General features: G+C 39.4%; 1 protein-coding gene across 7 annotated transcripts in view; it reads right to left on the bottom strand.

Moving 5' to 3' along the window:
• The window catches only part of PWWP2A (PWWP domain containing 2A), a 43,998-nt gene extending 23,055 nt beyond the window's left edge, over window positions 1–20,943 (bottom strand). For 2 of the 7 annotated variants that reach the window (XM_069483884.1, XM_069483885.1), the window contains exons 1-3: window positions 20,304–20,943; window positions 15,118–15,187; window positions 1,504–2,468 (exon numbers count right to left, since the gene is read on the bottom strand). In XM_069483884.1, the coding sequence (XP_069339985.1) occupies window positions 1,504–2,401 (898 nt within the window). In that variant the 5' untranslated portion in view covers window positions 2,402–2,468; window positions 15,118–15,187; window positions 20,304–20,943. Of the gene's footprint in view, window positions 1–480; window positions 2,469–15,117; window positions 15,188–20,303 lie in introns of those variants that run through there. The other 5 variants (XM_069483881.1, XM_069483883.1, XM_069483882.1 and 2 more) reach the window with 4 other exon arrangements.
• Between the last annotated feature and the right edge of the window lie 862 nt (window positions 20,944–21,805).

Here is a 21,805-nt window from a genome sequence, read left to right as displayed (position 1 = left end):
ACTGGGACGTATCCTAAGAATTTAGGAACAGCCAGTCAGGAGAAATCTGACCAAATTTAGCAATCAACTATTTACATATCCAAAAATCAAACCTATCTAAACTCCCAAACCAGAAGCTTGAAAGTTTTGTTCAGTCGCCATTGGACAAAAGAGTGATGATCCAAACCTATCCAGTCTTGACAGTTTTAGTACCAAATACTGGGCTATTCCCCAGTCTGTAACTGAATAGCAAGCATCTGTCAAACACCTAAGCATCAAACTTTTACACCAGTACGCGCATAGAAAGGCTAAGTGTTCATTAATTGAAAAACAAGTAGTCATTAAATACCCACACTATTCTCCCAACTCACCAGCCCTTACTGCAATCCCAAATATGCAACCTGTGTCACATAGTGACAGGCTATAGTTCATATGTGTGTGTGTGTGTGTGTGTACATATATATATATATATATACACACAATATTAGGTATAAACGGCAATTAACAGTCCCTACAAAAATTGAATTTCAGTCGAGGCTATGGCTCCTATGCCTTGGGATGGTTTTGGACTTCAAAACTGAAAAATACTGCTCAAATCTCACTTATCCTTAAGACAAAATTTGATTACGTGTCCAATTTAGGTTTCTCAGTCTAAAAATGGCTGTAAGGTAAGTATTAAAAAGCCAGCCAACTGAGTGAAACTTCTCTTTCCAATTTGGCCAACCTACTTTGTAAAAATTATTCCTAACTAGACTAGAAAATTTGTGGTGACTTCCAATGGTGTTGCCTACCTTACTGTCCATGTTCACGTTTCAAACTGTGTCAGCAAAGCCCGCACTTCAGGGGTCAGCTGCTTGGCAGCCTTAGCTGCCTCTGTGATAGCCTTGCGATACAGGCCCTTTCTCTTCTTATTAAAGCGTGACTGGAAGTTTTCTAAAAAGGGGGACAGTTGCGAAAGAGCAAGGAAAGATGTTGTTGGAGACCCAAACCATGAAATACGGGCCTCCTGTCGGACTAAAAGGCCGTTATCTTTCCGGCTCACAGTTATAGTAAGAATACGGGCTGGCCACCAAGGGAAGCCATATATCTTGGCCCAAACAATGTCCCCTACACATATGGTCCTGCCATCTGGTGTGACGCATTTAGAGACGTTTTTGGAAAAGACTTTCATTTTCAAGGAATTACTGAGCTTTTTCTCTTCCTTTGAGGAGGAGGAAGTGGAGGAGGTGGAAGGTGCATGCATACTGCCTGGAGGAAAATCAAAGCTTTCAGAAGAGCTACACTCAGAGTTGGAAGATTTCAAATCATCTGTGCTATCAATGCTACACACTGAAGCACTGGAAGAGTCAGATTTCTTTTGATTTAGGGTCATGTAAACAGAGATATTGCTTTTGCTGCCCTTTTTGCCCAATGTCTGTGGTTCATCCTGCTCACCAGGCACATGCACTTCATTTGTGTCCTGAACCTCACTGCTGGCCTCTTCAGGGCCTTTTGAGGGACTCTGATTTTCTGAAGGGGCCTCACCTGCTGAGCGGGTAGAGGTGCAACGAGACTGGGGCTTGGGTGCCATCTTGCCACTCCGCATTTTCTCAAGTCCTGTCTTCAGAGAAGAGTCATTTTCTTCATTCCTGTACCTCTGTGGTTTTAAACGAACCCGGGGTGGAAGGGAACCTGAGCTAGGATTCTGATATCGACGTGTGAAATGGACTTTTGAATGTGCATTTTTGGAAGTAGAGGTTTCACTTTGCTTCTTTTGTGCCTTTTCTTTGGCAATTTTTAACACTTCCCGAGCTTTTGCATGATCCATGTTCTTACTCTGGAGCACTTTTTTAGTACTTAACTGAGCTTTTGATGTATTTGCCTGAGCAGAAACTTTTACAACTCTGCCTCTGCTGTGAGCAATATTTGAAACCTTAACCACAGCATTTCTTTTCTGGCTTTCGTTTTGGTTTTTCCCGTCCACTTTATGGTCAGTTTTCAGTTTTTTGTTCACAGTAGTTACACTTTCATTTCTCCGTTTTTTATCTTCATATTTAGAAGAGTCACTTGCACTACTACCTTTTCTAATTTCCTTTTTTTCAGCAACAACACTGTTTTTACATTTATCACACAGGACTTGCCTGGGTCGTAGTTTAATAGCATTCATTATTGAAGTGGGTTCTTCCCTGTACATTTTTCGTTTGGGTCGCTTAATTTTCCGAGGAGGTGGCTGAGGTATTGATTGGTTATATGTGTCCCTGATAAACAAAGGGGGAGGATAAGGTGCTCCTTCATGGAAGAGAGGTGGTGGTTTGGAAGTCCACAGGCTTTCAGCCAAGCTCAGCTCAGGAGGCGGAACAGGAGAAGGGTCATCAGGAACAGCACCATTCACTTCACGCTTGACTTCTGTCCCTTCTTGGAATGTATTACTTTGGAGCTGCATGGCTTCCGGTTTATCCTTATATTCCCTTTTGGGAAATACTGTCACAGGGATACCATGGGGCCCAAACCTTTAAAGGAAATGAAAGAAAAAAAAGAAGATATTAAGTTAACATCCATTATACAACTTCTTAAATGTTACCTAATGTTTACTTTGGGTCCTACATTTTTGGTAAAAACAAATGGTTGCCCTAAGCAATGAGAGAATAGCTGACTTTACCTAAAATAAGTCTTTCCAGTTTTGAATCAGAAAAAAATGTTCTCAGATAGCTTAATAATAAACATCATGTGACAGTATACAACATTTTCAGTGAATGCAATTATAAATTTGTGACATACATATATATTTCCCTCTGGTTGTAACAGCTTTCAAAAACTTCAGAGTAAATTCAGCCTTAACTACCCAAAAATATTGAATCAGTAAAATCTCATCTCAACTTTACTGGTTAATTGCTAAAGATTCAAAGAAAAGTTGCTCCTTTTTTCCTGCATCCTAACTCTTAAGCCTCCTATTCTGCCCTGCAAAACCACAAAAATACCAGGAACTCAGATACTCAAATTACCTCCAAAGTAAACAGGTATAGAACTGTGGCTTTCAAATTTTTAAAATTGTATCTCACATTAAGAAATATTTTCCCATTGTACCCCAATAAAAACATTTACGTATGTATACATGCATGAATATACACATTTAAGCAAAAGTTTCACCAAATACTTAATATTTTATTATGTGATATATAATGATCTTTTTCCTCCTCTGGTCTACTTCATTTGTTTTTTTGTTTGTTTCTTTTGTTTTGTTCAAGAGAGCATCTTGTTCTGTTGCCTGGGCTTGGAGTGCAGTGGCGTCATCATAGTTCACTACAGCCTCGAATTCCTGGGCCCGAGCGATCCTCCTGCCTCAGCCTACCATAGTGCTCAGAACCCAAGGATTGGCTTCAGGAAGTCAGTCAGGTAAAACCCCAGAAACTAGATGCAAATGTTTTGTATATGTCTGTTTTTACAGAAAACAAGTCTTTAATTCTAAGATTCTCTAAAATGTTATGTTCCACAAAAGGTTCAGAGTACCTTTGCTGGGAAAAAATCTTGAGATTAGGTACTAACAGCTACAGACACACCTAAACTTCGGCAAGGATTTAGAAAAAACAAATATACATCAGGTATTTGGTTTCTAACATCTACATACTTTTTCTTCCTATAGTCTTTGTTAGCTTGGCTACCACAAACCAACAATTTAGAGCAAATACTTACAAACCATAAAGGAAGAGGAAAGCATTTTTTACCTAAGGTAGGACAAGTTTGGCTGTGGGCTAGTCCAAAGAGGAAAGGTACCCTCCTCATTATATCAGACTTCACAGAAAGTTGCTTTCTTGTTTGCTTCCTGACTACTTAGGAAGGCACTTTGAGCATTTAACCTTTTCCTGTACAATATACAGGTGTTCTACATCTACTTTTTCAAGATGACAGGATAAGAGGTGATTTTGTCTTTTAACATGGAGCTACGTTAAACAACATGCATGACTTATCTGAGGTAAGACCACTATTTACATTAATAAAACTTTCTAACTCAAGATGCCATCATTTTGCCCCATTAAATTTTCACAATATTTCCATAGCTGAATAAAGAAAAATTCCCTTTCTTTTTTTAGTAATAACTAAACCATAATTATCTTAATGTTTGACATGAAGTTTCACAGCTGTCTCTTGTCAACTGTTTGTATCCTCTAAACTTCAGTTTTTGCATGTGTAAAATGAGCAACACTGTTTCCTACCTTAAAAAGATTCATGTAAAGATAAATAAGCCAATGTTAGTCATTTTTGTTGGCTAAAATTTACTGTACTTTTTTCATGTATGTAATTTTGATCTTATTTTCAAACCAATACTTTTACTAGAGTTTAGGGTTCTTTCCATAGCTTTAATTTATACTCTGAAGGAGAGGATAACCCAGCCAATTCCTTTAAAGCTGTTTATATCAAGTAAGTTATGGAATCTGATATGTTTATCTATGGAGTTCAAAAAGAATGTTAATATTTCACAACTGGATTTTTTTTTTTTTTTTTTGAGACAAGGTCTTGCTCTGTTGCCTGGGCTACAGTGTAGTGGCATCACCACAGCGCACAGCAACCTCAAACTCCTGGGCTCAAGAGATCCTTAACCTCCCAAGTAGCTGTAAGTATAGGCACATACCACCAGATCTGGCTAATTTTTTTAATTTTTTTGTAGATCAAGGTCTCACTATTTCCCAGGCTGGTCTCAAACTCCTGGCCTTTGGCTGGAGTGAACCTCCTGCTTTGGCTTCCCTCTTGCTAGATTATAGGCGTGAGCCTCCACATCTGGCCTGGATAGTTTGTTCTTCCTTTCCTTTTCATTGTTTTTAAATAGAGACAGGGTCTTGCTATGTTACCTGGGGTATTCTTGAATTCCTGGGCTCAAGCAATCCTCTTGCCTCAGCCTCTTGAGCAGCTGCAACTATGGGCGGGCGCACATGCCACTGCACTCAGTTTGGATTGTTTTCTTAATTTGCCTTTCCCTCATAAGCTTACAAAATACTCGGACATTAAATGTTTTTGATAAGATAGGGAAGTACCTAACTGTGTAATGATGAATGGAATTGTGGGCTACCAAAAGGAAAGGGGGACAGGAAGTAAACCAAACTGATAACTGTGGGTAGTGAATAACTGATGAAGCAGAAAAATGTTTCTAAATAATAACAGAACATCTTCAAAGGACTAGAAAGATAAATCACTTTAAGAGGAAAACAGGGACTGCATGATAACATGCCCTTAGTCCTAGCTACTCAGGAGGCCGAGTCAGGAGGATCGCTTGAGCCCAGGAGTTTGAAGTCATACTGAGCTATGATCACATCACTGCACTCCAGCCTAGGCAACAAGGGGAGATCCTCTCTCTAAAAAAAAAATAAAAACAAGGCCAGGCGCGGTGGCTCACGCCTGTAATCCTAGCACTCTGGGAGGCCGAGGTGGGTGGATCGTTTGAGCTCAGGAGTTCGAGACCAGCCTGAGCAAGAGCGAGACCCCATCTCTACTAAACATAGAAAGAAATTATATGGACAGCTAAAAATATATATAGAAAAAATTAGCCGGGCATGGTGGTGCATGCCTGTAGTCCCAGCTACTCGGGAGGCTGAGGCAGGAGGATCGCTTGAGCCCAGGAGTTTGAGGTTGCTGTGAGCTAGGCTGACGCCATGGCACTCACTCTAGCCTGGGCAACAGAATGAGACTCTGTCTCAAAAAAAAAAATAAAAATAAAAATAAATAAAAATAAATTTTAAAAACTAGGAAAAGGGGAATCACATGTCCTTGCTTCATCTCAGTAATCATGCTGTTACCCTTACATGAAGGACACTTAATACCTAGGACAGTGTTATCAAACTGAGGATGGAGATATTGGTTATGGACTCAATTTCAAGAGTCACACTATGATTAAAATAAAATCAGTGTATAAGAACAGTATAAGGGCCGGGCGAGGTGGCTCATGCCTGTAATCCTGGCACTCCGGGAGGCCGAGGCGGGAGGATTGCTTGAGGTCTGGAGTTCGAGACCAGCCTGAGCAAGAACGAGACCCCGTCTCTACTAAAAATACAAAGAAATGATCTGGACAGCTAAAAATATATAGAAAAAAAATTAGCCAGGCATGGTGGCACATGCCTGTAGTCCCAGCTACTTGGGAGGCTGAGGCAGTAGGAGTGCTTGAGCCCAGGAGTTTGAGGTGAGCTAGGCTGACGCCACGGCATTCTAGCCCGGGCAACAGAGCGAGACTCTGTCTCAAAGAAAAGACAAAAAATAGCTTCTGGTAAAGAGGTGAACAGTCTAAGAGACTTCTCTGCATTATCTTTGCAACTTTTTTTGAATCTATAATTCTTTCAAAATAAAAAAAAATTTTAAAAATAGCTATCTTCTTAATAATTTGTGAGTAACAAGTGCCAAAATTTTGAGTGGGGGGAATACTACAGTTGTAATAGTTACTTGTGTCAAAGCAAAAGGTAATCACTGTGGAAAAAGAATCCTCAGCCTATTACAAAGGTGAAAAAAATGTAAAATGTGGAGGATTGTAGCCAAAATTTTAAAGGTGACTATTAAAGGAAGTATGGAAATGTTTTCTAATATTTGGGTCCCATTTAAGATGTCTGAATTTTATTGATGATTTTTAGCTCGACTTATTGTCTTCAGTCACCTGATAAACTTTACAAAATTATGGTATTTGGTCCAGATTTCTAGCACTACCAATCAATCCTATACTTGAATATGCATCCCTTCTTGGCATAAAGCTCATAACCATCATCCAAATTCTCTTTCCAAAGGAATACCTGAAACAAAACTAAAAATGTTTACCAAAAACTACCAATTTTTTTTAAAGTCAGACATATTTATAATTCTTACTTATTATTTTTTTTTTTTTTTTTTTTTTTGAGACAGAGTCTCATTCTGTTGCCCAGGCTAGAGTGAGTGCCATGGCGTCAGCCTAGCTCACAGCAACCTCAAACTCCTGGGCTCAAGCGATCCTCCTGCCTCAGCCTCCCGAGTAGCTGGGACTACAGGCATGCACCACCATGCCCGGCTAATTTTTTCTATATATATTTTTAGCTGTCCATATAATTTCTTTCTATGTTTAGTAGAGATGGGGTCTCGCTCTTGCTCAGGCTGGTCTCGAACTCCTGAGTTCAAACGATCCGCCCACCTCGGCCTCCCAGAGTGCTAGGATTACAGGCGTGAGCCACCGCGCCCGGCCCTTACTTATTATTTTCAAAGTGTTTCTTAAATGCTGATATAGTGGTCATCAGCATTAACTTCACAGCAACTTCAATCAGCTCATCTCTGACATAGGATTATATTCTTTCCTTCCTGTTTACAGCAGTTTAACAGTACACAACCGATTCCCATTTTCTTCCCTCCAATTCTTGCCAAGCTGCAACTGCAGGAAGGATTTCTTTTTAAAATATTATACACTAAAATTTTAAAAAGAGCCTACAGTACGAAAAAATTATATGCAATTAACCACTTAAAAAAATAATACCCAGATTTATTTCAAGCAGATGTTTTTTAGAAACTACGTCTCCTTACAATTAGCAACAAGTTAAATCATAAAAGAGTGAAAACTGTGAAACAAGCTTATTTTGGTTCACATTTTATCTTCTTGTCAGATTGGTTATTATATCAAAGTTTAATCTCAGAACAAACTAAATTAATTCAATAATCAGCTAAATATGGAGAATTTAACCCAAAAAACTGTACATATATTCCTCAAAAAATTAAAAATAGAATTATCATATATATAATCTAGCACTCCCACTTCTGGGTATATATATCCAAAAGAAGTGAAAGCAGAATCTCAAAGACATATTAGCCAAGAGGTGGGAGCAACCCAAGTCTGTCCACTGACAAATGAATGGATAAACAAATGTGGTATAAATACACGCAACACAGCATTTTTCCGTCTTAAAAAAGAAATTGTGCCACGTGCTAGAACATGCATAAGCCCTGAGGACATTATGCTAAGTGAAATAAGTCGATCACAACAAGATACTGTATGAATCCACTTATATGAGAGGTATCTGAAGTAGTCAAATTCATAGAAACAGAATGTAGAATGGTGGTTGCCAGGGGCTGGGGGAAGGAAGAAATGGAAAAGTTGTTGCTTAATGAATATTGAGTTCCAGTTTTGCAAAATGGCAAAGTTCTGGAGATCTCTTTCACAACATTGTGAATATACTTAATACCACTGAACTGTGCACTTAATAGTTCAGACATTTTATGTGCTCTTTTTTGGGGGGGGTTCCAATTTAAAAAAACTTTTCAAAATATGTATCTAAGCCAGGCACACCTGTAGTCCTAGGTACTCAGGAAGCTGAGATGGGAGGATTGCTTAAGCCCAGGAGTTTCAGGCCAGCCTGGGGAACACAGTGAGACTTAAAAAAAAAAAAAAAAAAAAAAGAAAAGAAAAAGAAAAAACAAGAATCTAAATACAGATTATTATTATCATGGGATTATGAGTGCAAGAGAAATAGCAATTACACGGTGGAGAAATGAGACAGCACTCTAACTTGATGGAGACTCAAAGTGAACATCACCAATGAGGGCAAATGGCTATCATGTGCCTGCACATGTGGTCCCCTGAGAAAACAACATTGCCTGTGTAATCTGAACTTCCCAGGAATAAATACCAGACAAATCCAAATTTAGGAATATTCACTATATAATGATTGAATAATATAGTAATTTTGCATCTGAATGTAATATGCAAACATTTACTAGAAGATAAAAAGCTTTGAAGTAAATTTGTATTAGAAAAAGTGATGAAATAATGAAATACGGAATATAAATTAGATAAAAGTATTCTATCATTGTTTCCTAAATTTGAAAACTATACTGTGACTATAGTTTATCTTTGATCTTAGGAAAGAAATGCTCAAGTATTAAGTAAAGGAGAATGATGTCTTTAAGCTATTCTCAAATAGTTCAGAAGAGTGTTTACACAGAGAATGATAAAGCAAATGTGGCAAAATGTTAAAAAAAAAATAGTGACTCTAGATCAAAGAGTTTATAAGAGTTCTTTGTTATTTTTAAATTATTTCAAAATAAGAAGTTTTTTAAAAGCATAATATTAAATTCAGTTTATCTCAGTTCCAACAAAAACTTTTAAGCAAAGAAACTATATAAAAAAGAAAATTTATCCTACTTAAGTGTAAATGCCAGCAAATTCACCAAGTACCACTAAGTAACACAAACCTATATTCAAAAACAAGTATGCTAATTAGTCTAATAGCATAAAACACAGTCCTAGCTCTAGGACCCAGCTTTAGAAGGTGAGACCAGACAGCAACAGTCATTGCCAAATGATTTTACAGACTTCAGAGGGCAAGAAATCACTGTGGATGAGTGATCAGGAGATGGGCTTTGCAGAGGAACTGGACCTAGAAGGGCCCAAGCAGATTAAGTGAAGAGTATAAAACAAAGAGTGGTGAATAGTGAAGACTATCCATTTTTGAAATGTTGGTAAGGATTCAGAGGTTTAAATAAGCAATAAAATAAAGGAAACCCACCTGGAAGAAAGAGAGGAAGGCATGTTGATGAGTGTGTCAGAGGAGAAGAGGTTGTTCAGCTACAAGTGTGGTAGATAGAGAATAACTGGTCTCTAAAAAAGAGGAGGCCAGTGAAGGCTTCAAACTGTATAGTGATGATCTTAAGTGTCCAAATCTTTGTTAAAAACTTAACCTCAGCTATACTAGTCTGATCCCATCATTTAATAAGTAAAAATAAGAGCACAAAAATATCTTCTTTTCCCTTACTTTGAAATGTGTCATTCTCAAAGGTGAGACCCTTTTCAATTTTAAAAAGAACATAGGGCAAGATGCAGTGGCTCATGTCTATGATCCCAGCCCTTTGGGAGGCCGAGGCAGAAGGATCGCTTGAGGTCAGGTGTTCAAGACCAACCTGAGCAAGAGTGAGACTCCAGTCTCTACTAAAAATAGAAAAAAAAATTAGCTGGGTGTGGTGACATGCACCTGTAGTCCCAGCTACTCAGGAGGCTGAGGCAGGAGGATCGCTTGAGCTCAGGAGTTTGAGGTTGCTGTGAGCTTGGGTGACACCATGGCACTCCAGCCTGGGCAACAGAGCGAGATCCTATCTCAATAAAAAAAGAAATAATAATAAATAAATAAAGCATATAAGAAGCAGACTGTAAGGACTAAATTTCCCTATTGAAACTACAACTTACTCTTCATGATAAAGCCTATAATTTCCTCATAAGCCATCTGTCCCAAGGTGCTAATGGGAAAAGATTGAAAAACACACCCTACCCTCCATTATGCAAACTGTTATCTCACGCCCTAGTAAAATTTAAACATCATCCTTCCTAATTAAAAGAGGAAAGTTATACTTTGCCAGTACTATCTGAAACTACCTGAAACTTCTACAGATTTTTTCAAAACATTTTAAAGATGCAGATTATATTGTAGACCACAGTACAAGAGAATTTAGGTTCAGTGGATATTCAAGTAAACCCATATTAAGTAACTTCAAGAGCTGTTATCACATTCATCCTAGCTCTGCCACTTAGTACCCACTTCATAAATGTAATCATAGTAAACACGTATTTAGCACCACTATATGCCAGGTACTAGTCTAAATATGTAGTTACATTAATTAATCACCACAGCAACCCTATCAGTAAAGTACTATTACTACCTCCATTTTATCGATGAGGAAATTAAAACACAGAGAGGGCAAGTGACAATCCCAAGATCACACAGCTAGTAAGCTGTAGAGCAGAGGCAGTATATGAATCCAGACAATCAGCCCACAGTCAGTTTCTTAACTACAATCTCCCTCATTTCATCAAGTTACTTAATCTCTCTCCTCCACCTCTACTCCACTAAAGGAATGGAGAAGCTAATAGAGTCACATGCTCTTTTCTGAGTCCTGTGGAGGCAGACAGGCTTCAGAATTTTCCTGGTTTTCAGAAGATAACAAGCACTCCATTATCAGGCCTATTAATATTTCAATAGTAAAACAAAATGAAAGTACATTCACACTAAATAGGATGGATAAATAGATATAATAGCCTTATATCATCACAAATCAAATTAGGTTTTGTCACCAAAACAGTAACATAAAGTACAGTTTTCAGAGCTTTTTGGATTTGGGAATTGTAGCTAACAAACTTGGTAGAATTGTCATCAAAATTAAATAATACATATACATAAGTGCTTACCATTGGACCTAGTACACAGTAAACAGGTGCAATATATAGTAGCTATTGTAGTAAAAATAAAATGCTTTGATTAACTGTACATGATTGGATAATGTTTTTAATTAAAAGCCCCAAGTAATACAAGGGCAATCTGCAGGGTACCCAAATGGATGAGGTGTGGTTGGGGGGAAATTACTTTAGCAACATTAAAAACAGAACATGCACCTATTATGAAACAAAGATATCAGGAAATATCTTATAAAATTAACAGGTGGGCCGGGCGCGGTGGCTCACGCCTGTAATCCTAGCACTCTGGGAGGCCGAGGCGGGTGGATTGCTCAAGGTCAGGAGTTCGAGACCAGCCTGAGCGAGACCCCGTCTCTACTAAAAATAGAAAGACATTATATGGACACCTAAAAAAATCTATATAGAAAAAAATTAGCCGGGCATAGTGGCGCATGCCTGTAGTCCCAGCTACTCGGGAGGCTGAGGCAGTAGGATCGCTTGAGCCCAGGAGTTTGAGGTTGCTGTGAGCTAAGCTGACGCCACGGCACTCACTCTAGCCTGGGCAACAAAGTGAGACTCTGTCTCAACAAAAAAAAAAAAAAAAAAAAAAATAAAATAAAATAAAATTAACAGGTGAAGAGGGAGGCTACAAAAAAATTCTCAAGAGAACACTTTTCTGACCATAAGAATTTAAGCAGTCTTTTTTAAAAAAGTTTATTGAATTCTCGTTTATAAAATCACAGGTAACTTTGGAGGAGGAAAGAAAGGGTTTAAAACTCTAATAATTTAGATTTTAAGTTCCCAACCTTGGACCTTCAAACTATCCTCTGAAACACCTTACCTGAATAATTAGGTTTGGAAATAAAAATGGAAACAACTACAGATATATACTAAAAAAAAAAAAAAAAAACACTAGGCTGGGCAAAGTGGCTCATGCCTGTAACCCCCACTTTTGAGAGGCTGAGGTGGGAGGATCACTTGATGCCAGGAATTTGAGACCAGCCTGGACAACATAGTGAGACCTGGTCTCTACGAAAAATTTAAAAATTAGCGGGGAGTGATGGGGCGCACCTGTAGTCCCAGCTACTTGGGAGGCTGAGGCAAGAGAATGGCTTAAGCCCAGGAATTTGAGGTTGCAGTGAGCTATGATGATGCCACTGCACTCTAGCCTGGGTGACAGAGCAAAACCCTGTCTCAAAAAACAAACAAAAAAAAAAAAACAAAAAAAAAAAACAGTGCTTCAGTCTTTTGAAAAGCAATAATGATTTAACTCTTCAACAGAAAATTCCTTTAAAAATAACCATCCAAGAAAATTATAATAGTCACACAGTGGCAATATTTAAGATCACAGAAATCTTTACTTTTTCACATCATCACTTAGAGCAACATACTCGACAGTTTTGAAAGAAAATAAATGCTGGTATAAAAGGATCTTCTTTTGAATTATTAATGTAAATACTCATTACAGTTTTCAAACACTTAAACAGAATTCTCTTGGTCCTGGCTCTAAGATACCAATAAGCAGTGTTAGGTTTCCTATTTCCATTATGATTTCAATGTACTTTTAACATTTTATTTGTAATATGTCTAATGGGGTCCACCCCACAGAAGTCTAAGTATTTCTCAATTTCTCTTTTTTTCGTAAAAAAGCAACATGTTCAATTTATTTCACTATTCCTATTTTCCTATTCCAAAAATAGGTTATTTAACTTACTGTATTTTAGTCTTTAAATCCTTTTCAAATTCAGTCATCCAGCACTTAGTGAACACTGATCTGTGCTTAACAAGCTTCAAAGCTGACAATTCGTCTTTCCCCTTATGAACCAGTGGATTTCACTATTGCCAGGGCCAGGCCAACCAAGGCAAAATAGAATGTTATCTAATTTAAGACCCAGAACCACTCAGAAGAAGAATCCAATTCCCAAAAATGTCCAGAGTTAACTACATTGAACTGAAGAACAATTAATATTTTTACAGCAAACAGGCATTGCCTGGGTAAGTGAGAAACAGAGAACACTATTATTTCTCCTTTCTAACTACCAGGTTAACTCCTCACCAAAACCATAAGCTAAATGGTAGTGGCAAAATATAGGTAAGTACATCTTAATTAAAACAGGTTGTTTTCAAACCTTAAAGAACTGTGTATCATTCAACAATGCAACCAGAATACCTAATATCTACCGTTTATAATTTTAGGCAATTTCTGAGCCTTGGTGGCTTTATCTGTGAAATGGGGATTAATAGAATTTATTTAATTGGATTTTTCGGAGTCAAATGAAGCAATGTATACAAAGTACTGGGAAAAGGTTTGGCATAAAAATGGAAAATAAATAGTAGCTATTACTAAGTACAGAAAGTAAAGCTTGGCAACTTTCTGAGATGGCAGGAATATGCAGAGTGAAAGTATTGTGACTTTTAAAAGGCTAAAAACCATTCTTCTACAGTAAGGTGACTATGTAAAATTAGTTCAAGGGGAAAAAGATGAAATTATAGACTAGTTAAATTTGAAGTGGGCAACCAGATTTATGAAACCATTTGCAAGACTAATTACCAGTTCTACAAGGATCTGGAACTGCCACCCAAGTTGCCCATCCCCAAATGTAACTGCCTTGTTTAGTTCGCAATTATGTCCCATCCTAAATTTACCAGTAACTTTTAAAACAGGTTTAACAAATTTATCAGTCTACTATTTTGGTTAACTACTCCCTAAAAATCAGTTATCTCCAAACATTGTCCAAGAATCATCTGCATCAGAATCACCTTGTTTAAAATGCAGATTGGTGGAGTGGAGCTCAGTAATCTATGCACATTTGTTTTGAGGACCACTGTTTAGCAAAACATTCTATATTAAATCCACCCAAAACATAACTTAACCTCCAATTACTTTCTTTTTTTTTTTTTTGAGACAGAGTCTCTCTCTGTTGCCCAGGCTAGAGTGAGTGCCATGGCGTCAGCCTAGCTCACAGCAACCTCAAACTCCTGAGCTCAAGGGATCCTCCTGTCTCAGCCTCCCGAGTAGCTGGGACTACAGGCATGCACCACCATGCCCGGCTAATTTTTTCTATATATATTTTTAGCTGTCCATATAATTTCTTTCTACTTTTAGTAGAGATGGGGTCTCGCTCTTGCTCAGGCTAGTCTCGAACTCCTGAGCTCAAACGATCCGCCCACCTCGGCCTCCCAGAGTGCTAGGATTACAGGCGTGAGCCACCTCACCCGGCCCCAATTACTTTCTTGAAAGATCTGCCACTACAACAAGCTTCTGTTCTACTGGTAATGTGTCTGGATTAATTCAGGAAGTTTAGGGAGAACAGGACCAATAAATATCAAGAAATGATGCACTTTATAAACACAAGTAACTACTTTCATTTTTTTATCAACACAAAATTAACTCAGTCATTAACAGTTAAGAACATAAACGAGGCCCTACAGAAAAGGTGAACTTGGGAAGATAAGACCTAGTTTCATCAGGAGCTTTATTTTAAAATAGTACACATTGAAGTTCGGTCTTCTTTACATGTAAAAGGTTGAAAATTAACCTCATTAGAAACCTCAAGTCTAATAAAACATGCCTGGCATAGTTTGCATATAACATATCTAGTTATTTAGTATATAAAATCTACTTGCAAAATTTATTTTTAATTCCATATGTTACAAGTTTCTTTACACTCAGATTCAAACTAGGTTTTTAATGCCTAATGAATAATCACTTCCAAAACAAATCATATTAACGGAACATGCAATGGAAGAGCTCACTCTCAATACAGTACTGTATAACAACAGGCATACTACAGCTGTGCGAGTCAGAAAGTGATTGGCATTTGACTCTACTATTTATTTTACTGTGAGAACCCCTTATTGATACCTGGGGATACAAACAGAATAATCACCAAAAATTAAGTGTTTTAACTATGTACAACTCAACACAATCATTCAAGCATACTACTTGAGGGCCTAAATTCTCAACCTGGACGCTTTAGTATAAGCTACTGGATACCACTACTCACTGCTTCACCAGAATGGCTGTATATTTTTCCCACCAAAAGTAGGGCTATTGCACCATACGTTTCATGGTCTCTGTAAAGAAAAGAAATCATTGTCTTGGTTTATATTTCCTTAAAAAACAAGTAAATTTTCTACAAACTGTTTTAAGAACTTAGTGAAATCTGAAGTTTTTTAAAGAAGTCATCTCAATTCTTTTTAATGCAACAGTACCCCCACATATAGTCAATGTTTGTAAAAAGATCAATTTGAAAATACAACTAGCTACAACCTTTAATACACATGTACTACAAAATTTAAAGGCACTAGCATTTTTAAGCACAAACAATTTATAGTTCCTTATTTCATGTCAGGTCACAAAAAAATGGAGTAAGATTTTTTTAGGACTTCAAAGTGGCTTTATAACTATTTTTAAGATGTGGAGAACAATCAGTCGTTTAAATCCCTCTGTATAGGGAAAAACCATTGGTTCCAGCAAATAAAGTCCCTTCAGGTATGAACTGAGAAGGCTGAGAAACTACCTTTTCAGAAGCCTGGGCTGAAGGCTTTTGCCTTTTGCAAACAATCTTGACTGGCTAAATTTTTCTATGTTTGGAATTACGAAAGTTGGAGGTGTGTTTAGGGGATAGATCTAAAAGCTGGCAGCCAAATAAGAGATATCCATACTCATTTCTGCTGATCCAAAACAAGGAACAAGGCCCAAAAGAGGCCCTGAGAAGACGGTGGTTGTTGCCCCTTCAGTTTGCTTCTGAGGGAAAAGAACTATTTTAAAACATGGATATGCACCCAAAGGGGGATGCAACCGGAAAAAAAAAATCCAGAACGTAGAAATTTCTACAAAACAAAGTCCATGATTTATTTTACAAATAAACTGCAGAGGAATAAAAGTAATAGCAGAACTACAAATAAAAACAACTTAAGAAATATCAACCATTTACAATGTATGAACTTTATTTGGATCCCAATTTGAAAAGTCTCGAGATGTTAATTTTGACTTGATATTTGATATAAAGGAATTGTTGCTAATATTTCAGGTGTGACAATGGTAGTATGGTTAAGTCCTTATCTTTTTAGAGATCTACACTGAAATATTTATGGATAAGTGATACGCCTTGGCTTAGCTTCAAAATAATACACTGGAGGCACACATATGATTTAATGTTTGGCTGAAAGTTTAAGTGGAATCTCGGAGATACAGACATGCAGGTTCATTTCCCATAATAAAAAGTAAAGGCCGGGTGTGGTGACTCACACCTGTAATCCTAGCACTCTGGGAGGCTGCTGCAGGAGGACTGCTTAAGCTCAGGAGTTCAAGACCAGCCTGAGCAAGAGCAAGAGCCCATCTCTACAAAAAACAGAAAAATTATCTCAGTGTGGTGGCATGTGCCCATAGTCCCAGCTATTCAGGAAGCTAGGCAAGAGGATCACTTGAGCCCAGGAGTTTGAGGTTGCAGTGAGCTATGATGATGCCACTACACTCTAGCCCAGGCAACAGAGCAAGACCTTGTCTCAAAAAAAAAAAAAAAAAAAAAAAAAAAAGGTTCAACAGAAAGTATGGCAAAACCGCTGATTTATTATTCTGTATAAAATAGCAAGACAGTTAAGCAACCTGAAGCAATACTTTTTATACCTCAAAGGTACAAAAGCATAAGATTAAGGAAGAAAAGGGAATAAGAAAAAATAATTTGCAGGGTTGAATATTCTCATCTGCTAGCATAGACTATTGTCATTAGACATTGCTGATGAGCTCAAGAGTAGGCAGATAGTTTAGACTAGCCAAGAGGGTTGGGTATAAAACAACAGTAGAGGAGCTGAGGCTAAACTAGAGAACACATGCTTCACCTAAAGGCATCCAGTATTATCTATCTATTTATTTATTGACATGAGGTCCTTCAGGGAAAGGCATCCAGTTTTAAATAAATACTATGCCAAAAAAAAATCTGTTTTGAACTAGTTACTCCAGATACCCTCACATGATCATGTCATTTATGAGCCAAAGGAGGAAGTAACAATCAAACCAGGATGATACAGGAAAACCAGGCCACCTGGTCACTCTATTCACTTTACATACACATAAACTGAGGAATAGTTTGCTTGTTTGTGTTTAAGTGAACTGCCCAAAGCCAAATGAATCTGCCTCATAAGACCTAGAGACTAAAGCCCAGAGGCAGTGAATTGCCCAAAGTCACAGTGCTAATGGGAGAGGGCCAGTACAGGTACTAGAACTCTGAACCCAACCCAAGTACCCTGAAACTCTGTCCAGGTTAATAATCTACTATTTTGTACCATTTTCTTTTCTTGGGTTACATGTGTCTGGCTCCTTTTTGTTCATAAAAAGATTTTTCTCAAAAATGTGTTCTTCAACCACACTCTGAAAATAAGCCAATAATAATAATAATAATAATACAATGACAGGGAAGTGAAGAATTTCAGATACTCACAAAAGCAGACTCCTAGTCATCCATGCACACATAATAATCCTGTGTTCTACAAACACCTTTTCCACATGATGCACAACTCTCCCAACTTCAAAACACAATTCTGTACCATGTACAATATCAGTAATAAAATATAGCAGAAACTAATAAAAGCAATTAACTAGCCCTTTTGAAGACTGAAGAAAAGCATACATACATTGACACATTTCATCTCCAAATGTTAATTTTTTCCTATGTCACTGAACAGGCAAGAACCAAAACTTCAGAGCTTACTACATTTCCCCCAATATTCAGCTAAGCAACTAAGAAGTTTCCAGAGCAGTTTTCATACGTTTTAACTGACTTAAGAATCTGGTTGGCTCCAATACTTGTATCCTTTATATTACTCCAAACAGCCACTAGAATCAAGATAAGCACTAAATTTCAGAAATATGTAATTCTTTACTTCCTGCTTAAAATAAAACTTACTGGCCCAACTAACTTTCTAATACAAAAGTAGAAAAAGCATGGGTTTTAGAATCAAATCAATCTATATTTGAATCCTTACTTTGCCACTTACAAGGTAACTGGCCAAATTAAATGAGCCTCAGTTCCCTCCCAAATAAATAAAAAATACCACCAGAGCTATAAAGACTAAAGCATGAGGTACAATGCCTGGCACATAATAGGCCCTCAGTAGGTAGCTCTTGTAATTTTTACCAAGAGGTTTTTATTTTAAAGTCACTGATGAATATAGTCACAGCCTTGGTAGAGTCTATAAAAAGTATCTCGAGTCCATCCATCAACTCCCAAACTGCACATGAAGGAATGTAATCAATGTAAGTGCAGATTACAAAATAAACTGGCAGATCTATTTGTCCACAGTATATTAAATTACGAAAAAGGGATACCCAATTAGTCAATCATTGGTCCAATAATAATTCCTTGAATTGGTAAATTTTAAAGTAAAGTAAAATCGAATTTCCTTTCCATTTCCAGAACTGATGCCTTCCATATAATAAGCTTCTGGAGCACAGGAAGTGTGTCTTATGTATGTTATACTCAGAATACCTAGGAAGGTGCTTTTCACACAGTGTACTCAATAAATACTTGTCAAAGTAAAAGTTGATATAGTTCTCTTAATAACTTTTAAAAAAATTCTGTAATAGGATCCTTTCACTTCAAAACATTCAAATGTAAAAGATTCATATTAGGAATAGCTCATCCAAAGAAACTGCTGTTTATAAGCACTACTGACAAAATAGACTAAAACTCAAAATTGCAATTCTCTTCTAAAGAAAAATTTTAAAACACTAACACATTAGGCACCTCAAAACAGGAAAGCACTATCCATTCCATTTCCAAAATCAACTTACCTTTCTGCACCTTCCTTTTGCAGATTTGAAATCCAGATTCTCACACAATCACTGGCCTTCTTTTCTGTTTGATTCAATAGCATACACACTGAGTATCTCTCCTCTCTCTCTCAAATACATCAATAGAAAGCACACTTGTCTTATTCAGCTTTCTAACAATGAAAACAAAAGTTCAAAAATCCTAACCCAAAATTCTTTTAAAAAAAAAAAAAAACAAAACAAAACAAAACTTGAGATTAAACAAGGTATAGAGTAACTGTAAAAACTGACATCTTCCCCCTCCAAACATCATACTTCAATATGAATGTAAACGGCTTTTTTCCCCAAATGGGAAAGGATTCCTGTGTCTTGATAGGAGGGAAAGGAGTTAAAAATAATATATATATGTATACATATTAATAGGCCACTTTCAAACAGGTGAGATACCATCAGAGTGTGTGCTGTTGCAGGAAACAGAATGGAGAGCCATGAATGGGAGTCTCTGCACTTCATATCTGCAAAAGAAGAGAATAAAAAGGTTAACTCTAGACTTAGATTATCTCCTTTACCTGTTTAAAGCAGTGTCCATAAACTGTTTAAATCAAAAGATGAAAACGTACTGGTTAAGACAGAGGTTTGTAGGCAAACTCAACCTTCTTGTCCTTAATACATAAATTTAAACTGTATCTATAGTATTAGAAGTCACTTGAACACTTTTATACCACACCACCTTGACATTAAAGGTTAAAAAAAAAATCTCCGATGTCTTCTTTAAACTTCTCTTAAAACTACCATTAAAATTAGCAAAATGTGCTTCCCTATTAAAGTTATCCTAAGGGAAATTACTTCTTTAACAGTAAGAGTAACAGTTAAAAGGTTCACTTTTACAAATGCTCGTCCCCCTGTAAGGGGTGACAGTAACCTTTTGGGAACCCCAGTGTACACACCTCTTTCTCGAACCCTACTAAACCCTACTAAAGTTAAAGCTTAATTTGAGGATAGACAAGCGCCTCACAAGCAATCTCTCCCGCTCAGCACCCCATTCTCTGCAAAAAAAAAAAAATCCATCTGCATTTTGTATTAATTAACCCACCCGCCCTAGTGTGGGTAAGCTGGGGCCAGGTTGCAGAAGGAGGCCGGGGATGCGGGGTGAGACCCGCGAGCCCATCTGCACCCGCGCCCTCCCACCCGGTGACACACCTGCCCCCGCAGGCGCCCACCTGGGGCACGGACCGCCCTTTCGCCGGCCCCACTCGGAGCGCGCGCCACGCGCCACGCAGTACCAGAGGGCAGTGCAGGCGGCGGGGCCCACGGGCGCCGGAGAGGCGAGAGCCCGGGGTGAAGGGGCCGCTCGGGCTCGCTCCCCTCCCTCGGGACCGAGCGGAGCGGGCCGGAGAGAGCTGGGGTCAGGCGCGGTACCTTTTGGACAGGTCCATGAGGACCCCGGAGAAGAGCTTCTCCCCGAGGCGGAACGACACGACGAGCGCGTCCTCAATGATGTGGTCCAGCGTGACCCGCACCTCGGAGCCCGGAATCAATTGCGACACCGCCGAGTCCCCGCCCGCCGGCGGCACAAGCGCCGGTGCTGCGGGCTGAGACAGCGGCTTCTCCTCGCGCTCCTCCGGAGCCGGGGACTGCTCGGGCAGCGGTGCAGAAGGTGGAAGTTCGGGCTCTTCCTGAGGCGAGGCTGCCGCCGGCTCCGCCGCCCGAACGGGCAGTTTCTCCTCAGCCTCCAGCTCTGGCCCCGCCGCCTCTGGGCTGTGGGCGAGCTCCCCCGGCGGCGGCGGTGGTGGCGGGAGCGGCGGCTCGTCGGCCTGAGGAGCAGTCTTCTGCCCGTCGGCCTCGCCATCCGGCACAGACGCTTCAGTGGCCGTGACCGGGAGGGGGTCAGTGCCGGCCTCGCTGCCGGGGATGGGTTCCATCTCCGGCTCGGCCTCGCCGGCGCCCCCCTCCCCGGGGGACGCTGCAGTCGCTGCCGCCTCTGCAGCTACGGCCGCCATTTTCTTCCTGGCTTCTCCCTCCTCCAACTCGGGCAGCAGCGGCGGCGGCAGCGCTGCTTGGTTCCCTGGGCCTTCCCCTCCCTCCCGCGATCAGTTTTGTCCCGCCCTTTCCCTGATGCTCGTTATTGGCACCGCGCCATTGGTTCCGTGCTACACCCCTCCCGCGCTTGTGATCTTCCATTGGCCAGGCGGGGACGTCTATCATCTAGTCAGTCCGTCCCTCCCCCCCACGTAGAGTGGGAACTTCTCATTGGCCAGATGAGTTGTCAAATGTGGACTCTGAGAGGAGGAGTGGGAGGGCGGGCTCAAAGGAGGCGGGGGAAGTCACAAAAGATGAGCCATATACTTATCGCCTCTTTTTATTGGCTAGAAGAGGAAATAAAGCTTTATGGTTGGCCTACGCTGCTGCCCGTTATCAGCCAGGTCTTCGGAGGTGGGAGAAAGGAGGCAATCATGTGGCGTACCAGTTCTTTCAAAGGCAACCGAGGGGAGGAGTAACAAGGTAATGGGAGAGGAGAACCGCTTCCCAAGAATCTGTGCGCAGAGATCCTTATAATAAATGTTATTTCTAGGCGCGGATCTTCTTGTGGCCGCGTGTGGGCACGACAAGCTCTTTTGAGAAAGACAACTAAAGTTTGAAATACAATCCTACACGCACTTTTTGAGTACCTGTTATGCTAATCACGGTACTGGGTGCTGGTGATTGAATGATGTCCATAACCTCATGGCAGTCACTCCAGCCTCCACATAAGGAATGTTTTCTTTGACTTCTCTCCACTTTCTAGGAACAAAACACCTACTTATCTCAAAAAAAAAAAAAAAAAGGGGAGAATGCTAATGGCAGAGGAGAGACACCATCCACACTGGATTAAGTTGATGGAGTCCTGAGACGTTGCTGGACTGCTACGTGAACACTGCTTA

The sequence above is a fragment of the Eulemur rufifrons genome, chromosome 10 (genome assembly GCF_041146395.1).
Source record: "Eulemur rufifrons isolate Redbay chromosome 10, OSU_ERuf_1, whole genome shotgun sequence".
In the NCBI taxonomy this organism is placed as follows: Eukaryota; Metazoa; Chordata; class Mammalia; order Primates; family Lemuridae; genus Eulemur; species Eulemur rufifrons.
The sequence above is the reverse complement of the archived record's forward strand: the minus strand, read 5'-3'. Positions and strand labels throughout refer to the sequence as shown.